Source organism: Lolium rigidum, chromosome 4 (assembly GCF_022539505.1).
Source record: "Lolium rigidum isolate FL_2022 chromosome 4, APGP_CSIRO_Lrig_0.1, whole genome shotgun sequence".
Taxonomy (NCBI): Eukaryota; Viridiplantae; Streptophyta; class Magnoliopsida; order Poales; family Poaceae; genus Lolium; species Lolium rigidum.
In genome coordinates this window covers 46,360,661-46,369,454 of record NC_061511.1, presented here as the reverse complement: position 1 = coordinate 46,369,454, position 8,794 = coordinate 46,360,661, and the positions used below count along the sequence as shown (strand labels likewise).

General features: G+C 47.5%; 1 protein-coding gene across 1 annotated transcript; it reads left to right on the top strand.

Moving 5' to 3' along the window:
- The first annotated feature begins 908 nt into the window (after nt 1-908).
- On the top strand, nt 909-1,791 carry LOC124646439 (zinc finger BED domain-containing protein RICESLEEPER 2-like). The gene has a single exon (XM_047186551.1). The coding sequence runs from the start codon at nt 1,091-1,093 to the stop codon at nt 1,586-1,588; it is 498 nt and encodes a 165-aa protein (XP_047042507.1). The 5' UTR covers nt 909-1,090; the 3' UTR covers nt 1,589-1,791.
- The last annotated feature ends 7,003 nt before the right edge of the window (nt 1,792-8,794 follow it).

Genomic DNA, 8,794 nt, shown 5'->3' with positions numbered 1-8,794 from the left:
CGATAAGGACATTCAAGAAAGCAATGCCGAGAACGACGTTGGCAGGAAGTAGCTGGCGCATTTGGGACCCAGGTCAAGGTGAAGCACACGTCGTGCTTAGGGGGTGATTGTTAGGAATAAGCACTCCGGCCGGCACGGCATCGTACACTTGCGTATACGAGAGGTATACGTACGTGTGTTCTTTACCAAGTAGAACTTCTAGTTCTGTTGTAAACCGGATTACTTAGACCGGGTCGGCGTCGTGTTGGGCATGGAGTCCATGCCGTGTTGGACGCTGGTAGTCACCGAGTCGGTTCATGTGTGGAGTTGCTAGACTAGTATATAATACCTATGTAATAGCTAGGTTGTAACACACCGTGTGAGTTGAGATTCAATACAAAGAAAAGGACCGAGACGGCCCTTTGGCTAAATTGTTTTGCTGCGTTACGTGAAGTAGCTAGTAGCTAGCTGATCTAAAGGAAGATCGAGCTAGCTAGGTTCAGCTTGGTGGAACGTGTGCATCGCGGCGGAAAGAAAGTATTCGCGTACGTGTGTGACATCTCGCCGGAAGCTCATCGTCAGCGTCGTCGGAAAGCACTCGACGGCAGGGGCTGTGTTTGGTATCAGATCGGCGAGAGTACTGCCGGGTCTGGGCCAACAGTTACAACCCAGTGGAACACCACCTATCTGATGCTCTTGGCTGCCTTGGATTATAAGCAGGCTTTCACTCAACTAGAAACATGTGATGATAACTACAATGAAGCACCTTCGTTTGAGGACTGGAAAAAAGTTGAGGCGGCCTGCAATTACTTGAGGCTGCTGTATGACTCGGCTCACAGCATAATGGCAGCGGGAAACCCAACCTCAAACATCTTTTTCCATGAAGCTTGGAAACTTCAGCTGGAGCTGGCAAATGCTTCAGGATATGAAGACCCAGTTTTCAGTATCATTGCCAAAGATATGCATGAGAGGTTTGACAAGTACTGGAAGGATTGCAACCTCGTGCTATCTGTTGCTGTTGTGATGGATCCACGTTTTAAGATGAAGCTTGTTGAGTTCAGTTACTCGAAGATTTATGGCGTCGAGGCTGCGAAGTATGTTAAGGTGGTAAATGATTCAGTGCATGAGCTTTTTAAGGACTGTAGCACAGCCACTCCCTGAGCAAGGAGCAACTAATCATGCAGCTGCCAATGGGAATAACACCCATGCAAATCAGCCTTCAACTGGTGATGGTCTTCTAGACTTTGATATGTATCTTTCTGAGATTGCCACAAGCCAGCCCTCAAAATCTGAACTAGAGCAGTACCTGGATGAATCACTCACTCCGCGTATCCAAGAGTTTGACATTCTGAACTGGTGGAAGCTTAACACACTCAAGTTCCCAACGCTCTCGAGGATGGCACGTGATATCTTGGCAATTCCAATGTCCATGGCGACCAATGGCAGCTCCATATTTTCTGCAGGAACAGGAACCCGCATGCTCGATGATTACAGAAGCTCGCTCCGGCCGGAAATCGTGGAGGCGCTTGTCTGCGCGAAGGACTGGCTTCCGTATTCGACCACTGCACCGGAGGCGCCGAGTTCTGGGCTGCTTGGCAAGATGGAGTAGGCTCGCTTCCTTGCTGGGGCATGCATATATTTCAGGTACCTATGGGCGGTCTTTAACTGTAGGTGTATTTGGGCCAGAGTTTGTGAAGTGACTGATCACTGTCATTGGTTCTGTCCTAGAATGCAATTTGCTGTGTAGAACTCTGTTAACTCCTCCATGCTGTTATGTACCTTTTCATGTGCCGTGTAACCTGTGTGTTGTAATATGTGATCAGAGATATTTATCTGCCGTTGCTTGTGACTGGTCGTGTACAAGCAACGTAATGTGTTAGCCTGTGGCATAAGATTGTGCTTCCGCTTTTGTGTCCGGTATAGAATTTTGTTAGTGGGCTATATTCATTAGAGCATCTCCAGCGGGGCGACGCATTTGGAACGCTGTCGCGTCCGTTTGCGTCGGCCGAAATGGTCGAAATCGACCGTGCGTCCGTTTGCGTCGGGGTGGCTTCAGCGGCACAATGCATACTTTTTTTCCCGCATTGATAAAAGCCATAATTTACATTGATACAAAAACATAAAATAACTTAAAAAAGGCCATAAAGGCCAGCTAAAACCTAGCTAATAGACGGCTGTATAATATGTTGGTAGTAATAATTTTAAGGCCACACTTAAACTGATAAATATTTTCTTATTTAAATATTAAGATGATTGGTAATTAAATCTGATACATCATACAGTAAAATTATATGCATGAAAAGTTAACCTTGAGGATTAACTAAATGGGATACACTGACAGATAACACGCGAACTACAATAGTAGGCTTGCTACTTTTGACAATAAATGGTATACAATGTTCTAACTATATGCACAAACTCTATTTTAGCGACTCTCAAGTCTTCTCCATCGGATGATATGTCTACAATCTCGGTGTCACTTGTGTAAAGCTAATAGGCTTTCTTTGGCTCCCACTCTATTGCCGAGGAAGACGCGATGTCTTGGCTATCCTGGCAGGCTTGTCTTTCCGGGCGAGAATCTTGTCAAGGAGTGATCTATTGGCGGAACAGACTTGCCGATGATGCTCTTCTTGAGCTGGATCCAGGCGACGCTGTAAGAAGTGGTTGGAGGAGTAATATGTTGTTGGTATGCCATGTACGGCCGTCGGACAAAAAATCATATCATCTTAACATTTAGCAGGCACAAAGAGCTTTTAGACAACTTTCAAATTATGGGTCTGTTTGGATTTGAGTCAAACTGGCCTTGACAAATAAAATTGGTACGTCCATGAAATCTAGTTGATGTAAGTTTCTGTTTGGTTCCCGGCAAAAAAAAAGTTTCTGTTTGGTTGAAGGCCAAAGTTTTGGCTGGCCCCAGCTCCCCCTTAGCTGAAGTGTACCTTTTGGCCAATTCTTGGGCAAGTCTCCAGGGCAGCCAATTCCTTCGCCAAATAATGATATCAATGGTTATAAAGGATATGTGCCAGTGTTGTTGAGCAATGGCAAAGCAGTACCGGTTATAAACTTCATTACATAGCTCATAGAATTGCATTAGATAAACAGTCCATATGAAAGTAGTTACAACGGTTTCACTGATTGGCATGTGCGAACTAAGGGAGGTGGCTAGAGTAATTAGGTGTTCATAGACAATATTACCATATGGGCAGTTTCCATACTTGCTATAGTGGTAGGTACGCAGACATCTTGATATCTAGGTACTTGATCACTTCTACACTTGGGCTAACATTTGCGATGGTTTGGCACAGCGGGCCGCGCCCGTTAGTTAGTTGTGATACATACAATAGTAGGAATAAGCTGCCTATAGTAATATTGCTCAAAGTCTCCTTGACTCTTTCGCAGTTTAGATCAGGTTACATATGTTCATTGTGGAGAACCAAAGAAATGTATATCTTATAATTTACATGTCCCTCGGCAACTGAAAGGGATTTGAGGGGTTGTTGGGCTAGCCAAGCCAGCAGAAGCAGTGCAGACAAACCCGACGTCCATATCATGGTCACAGTAGGAGGGTTCAGGAAATCTGGAGTTGGATGGTACTGACAGATTACACGGTACTGGCACTTATATAAATAGAATGTTGTTACATAACTGTTCAGCTAATACCCCAGCTATATGTGCGCTTCAGAAGCAACCATCAAGATAATGAACAGGTAAGCCACTACAGGAATGGCTTGGTGTGCCGACGGCCTCTCCGTACGCCGACGGCCAAATATCGGGACCGTCGGCATACATGCCGGCCAGCCCAGCCCCTGGGTACGCCCCTCGGCGTATGTGTACCGTCGGTGTATGCCCCTCTGTGCCGACGGCCACCCTCGGCGTATACCTGGCCATCGGCATAGCTGCAGGGTGGAAGTCCCGGGAGAATTTCGATGCCCAGTGACCCCCGGTACATGACTCTAGCGGCATCGTAAAAACTCGTGATTACAAGCATTTCTGACCGTTTTCGTGGGCTATAGTCCACGATTTCGGGTCCCGGGAGTATTACGATGCCCCGTGACCCACGGTACACGACTCTAGCGGTATCATCAAAACTCGTGATTTCAAGCATTTCTGGCCGTTTTCGTGGGCTATAATCCACGGTTTCGGGTCCTAGGAGGATTTCGATGCCCCGTGACCCACGGTACACGACTCTAGAGGCATCGTCAAAACTCGTGATTTCGAGCATTTCTGGCTGTTTTCGTGGGCTATAGTCCACGGTTTCGGGTCCCGGGAGGATTTCGATGCCCCGTGACCCCCGGTACACGAGTCTGGCGGCATTGTCGAAACTCGCGATTTCGCGCATTTCTGGCCGTTTTCGTGGGCTATAGTCCACGGTTTTCAGGTCACGGGATGATTTCAATGCCCTGTGACCCCTGGTACATGACTCTGGCGGCATCATCAAAACTCGTGATTTCGAGCATTTCTGGCTGTTTTCGTGGGCTATAGTCCACGTTTTCGGGTCCCGGGAGGATTTCGATGCCCCGTGACCCCCGGTACATGACTCTAGCGGCATCATCAAAACTCGTGATCTCGAGCATTTCTGGCCGTTTTCGTGGGCTATAGTCCACGGTTTTCGGGTCCCGGGAGGATTTCGATGCCCCGTGACCCCCGGTACACGACTCTAGCGGCATCATTAAAACTCGTGATTTCAAGCATTTCTGGGTGTTTTCGTGGGCTATAGTCCATGTTTTTGGGTCCCGGGAGGTTTTCGATGCCCCGTGACCCACGATACACGACTCTGGCGGCATCGTCAAAACTCGCGATTTCAACCATTTCTGGCTGTTTTCGTGGGCTATAGTCCACGTTTTCGGTGCCCACGAGGATTTTGATGCCCCGTGACCCCCGGTACACGACTCTAGCGGCATCATCAAAACTCGTGATTTCGAGCATTTCTGGCCGTTTTCGTGGGCTATAGTCCACGGTTTCGGGTCCCGGGAGGATTTCGATGCCCCGTGACCCCCGGTACATGATACGGGGACTTGGCCCGATCTTTCACGGTGCACCTCCATGATCCATAGGATCTGATAATTCTCCCAACCACATGTGCAATACATGCAGCCTGAAGATGGGGAACGCCAATCCGGCGAGCAACTCGACAAAGAACGCCGAACCTCTTGCAGAATAGACATGCCAAGCTCGATAACCCTCGACAGTTCGAGGACCTTCTCGCACGCATGATCACCCTTGACAGATTCAAGAACTCTCACACCTTTATTGATAGATAACTGGACGAACGTCCGAGACGCCGTCACACACGCCGATCCCATAGGAACGGAGATAACTGAACTCGAGGTTCTACATATTCTGGATTCAATCTAATCTACTGAAACCCTAGCCGCCCCACCTCATTATATGAGGGGGAAGGTGGCCGGCCAGCCCCTATTGGGCTGGGGCGCCCCACTATGGGCCTAGCTCTAGTTGGGTTGGACAGGCCCAAACCCAACAGACACTCTAATAACCCTAATTTGGCCCACAACATGACCTGGCTACATTATTATTTCCTAATAACAAGACTATGATAAAATACTGGTAAAACCTTAGACTTATTCATCATATCAATGGCCGTCCTAGTGTACCAGGCCTGGATATCCTCATCATCCTCCCCTTCTTCAAGAAGCGTTGTCCCCAACGCGTGTGGGTCTGCTAGAAAAAGGGTGACGTCAGATAAGTAACATCGCCGGTCTTCATCCTCAAGCCTCGCCAGTCTTCCACACCTCATCCTCCCTCTCGACTAGCTTGACTTGACCTTGGCGCCCCTTTGGTCTTCGATGCCATCAACCTGATTGAGACACAGGCATCCTCCAAAATACAAACTGAAAGTGCACCATGCATATCACCCAAAACATACAGAACAAACTCCTGCACGCCATGGATCCAAATAAGCTGAACACACCCAAGTATGCACTCTCTTGGTTCACCAATGTCTTCCTCCTTTGAACAAAATTTTTCATACACTCCACGATGAACAAGCAACAGCAGCAACAACAACAGCAGGAAACAGCCAAAAACTGACTCACGGCAGAAAATTCCTGTCGCGGCAGAGAAACTGGCAGAAATCCTGCCGCGGCAGAGAAAACTGTCAAAATTATGGGAAGGCCGGCAGTGCCGGGGTGTCGAGGCCGGCAGTGCCGGTGTGGCCGGCAGTGCCAGGGTTTCAAGGCCGGAAGTGCCGGTCTCCTGACGGATCTGACCTTCTTCCTCGCGATTTTTCCTGCCGCGGCAGAGAATTCTGGCGAACTCCTGTCGTGGCAGAGTTTCTGCAGCACTACTCCTTCCTCTTCCTTGTTTCCGCCTCCTCCTCCGCATGAACAAAGGCTTCCTCGATCTTCACCAATAGTATGGCGGTGACGTACCCAATGGTATCCACTCCAAATCGAGAAAAACAATGACGAACAACAAACAAACCGCACCGTGATCAACCTAGCGCTCTGATACCAAGATGATACGGGGACTTGGCCCGATCTTTCACGGTGCACCTCCATGATCCATAGGATCTGATAATTCTCCCAACCACATGTGCAATACACGCAGCCTGAAGATGGGGAACGCCAATCCGGCGAGCAACTCGACGAAGAACGCCGAACCTCTTGCAGAATAGACACGCCAAGCTCGATAACCCTCGACAGTTCGAGGACCTTCTCGCACGCATGATCACCCTTGACAGATTCAAGAACTCTCACACCTTTATTGATAGATAACTGGATGAACGTCCGAGACGCCGTCACACACGCCGATCCCATAGGAACGGAGATAACTGAACTCGAGGTTCTACATATTCTGGATTCAATCTAATCTACTGAAACCCTAGCCGCCTGATGCGCGTATAATTGACACGTTCGTTGGGAACCCCAAGAGGAAGGTGCGATGCGCACAGCAGTAAGTTTTCCCTCAGTAAGAAACCAAGGTTTAATTGAACCAGTAGGAGTCAAGAAGCACGTTGAAGGTTGATGGTGGCGAAATGTAATGCAGCGCAACACCAGGGATTCCGACGCCAACGTGGAACCTGCACAACACAACCAAAGTACTTTGCCCCAACGAAACAGTGAGGTTGTCAATCTCAGCGGCTTGCTGTAACAAAGGATTAACCGTATTGTGTGGAAGATGATTGTTTGCAGAAAACAGTAAAACAAGTATTGCAGTAGATTGTATGCGATGTAAAGAATAGGACCGGGGTCCACAGTTCACTAGAGGTGTCTCTCCCATAAGATAAAAGCATGTTGGGTGAACAAATTACAGTCGAGCAATTGACAAATAGAGAGGGCATAACAATGCACATACATGACATGATAAATATAGTGAGATTTAATTGGGCATTACGACAAAGTACATAGACCGCTATCCAGCATGCATCTATGCCTAAAAAGTCCACCTTCAGGTTATCATCCGAACCCCTTCCAGTATTAAGTTGCAAAACAACAGACAATTGCATTAAGTATGGTGCGTAATGTAATCAATAACTACATCCTTAGACATAGCATCAATGTTTTATCCCTAGTGGCAACAGCGCATCCACAACCTTAGAACTTTCTCGTCACCGTCCCGCATTTAATGGAGGCATGAACCCACTATCGAGCATAAATACTCCCTCTTGGAGTTAAGAGCAAAAACTTGGCCAGAGCCTCTACTAATAACGGAGAGCATGCAAGATCATAAACAACACATAGGTAATAACTTGATAATTAACATAACATAGTATTCTCTATCCATCGGATCCCGACAAACACAACATATAGTATTACAGATAGATGATCTTGATCATGTTAGGCAGCTCACAAGATCCAACAATGAAGCACAATGAGGAGAAGACAACCATCTAGCTACTGCTATGGACCCATAGTCCAGGGGTGAACTACTCACTCATCACTCCGGAGGCGACCATGGCGGTGAAGAGTCCTACGGGAGATGAATCCCCTCTCCGGCAGGGTGCCGGAGTAGATCGCCAGAATCCCCCGAGATGGGATTGGCGGCGGCGGCGTCTCAGTAAGGTTTTCCGTATCGTGGCTCTCGGTACTGGGGGTTTCGCGACGAAGGCTATTTGTAGGCGGAAGGGCAGGTAAAGAGGCAGCACGAGGGGCCCAGACGACAGGCCAACGCGGCCAGGGCCTGGGCCGCGCCGCCCTGGTGTCTGGCCACCTCGTGGCCCCACTTCGACTCTCCTTCGGTCTTCTGGAAGCTTCGTGGAAAAATAGGACCCTGTGCGTTGATTTCGTCCAATTCCGAGAATATTTCTTTACTAGGATTTCTGAAACCAAAAACAGCAGAAAACGAAGAATCGGCTCTTCGGCATCTTGTTAATAGGTTAGTGCCGGAAAATGCACGAATATGACATAAAGTGTGCATAAAACATGTAGATATCATCAATAATGTGGCATGGAACATAAGAAATTATCTATACGTCGGAGACGTATCAGCATCCCCAAGCTTAGTTCTGCTCGTCTCGAGCAGGTAAACGATAACAAAGATAATTTCTGGAGTGACATGCCATCATAACCTTGATCATACTATTGTAAACATATGTAATGAATGCAGCGATCAAAACAATGGTAATGACATGAGTAAACAACTGAATCATAAAGCAAAGACTTTTCATGAATAGTACTTCAAGACAAGCATCAATAAGTCTTGCATAAGAGTTAACTCATAAAGCAATAAATCAAAGTAAAGGTATTGAAGCAACACAAAGGAAGATTAAGTTTCAGCGGTTGCTTTCAACTTATAACATGTATATCTCATGGATAATTGTCAACATAGAGTAATATAACAAGTGCAATATGCAAGT

Coding starts and splice junctions, on each gene's coding strand:
- LOC124646439 (XM_047186551.1), top strand. CDS start 1,091: ATGATTCAGTGCATGAGCTTTTTAAGGACTGTAGCACAGCCACTCCCT.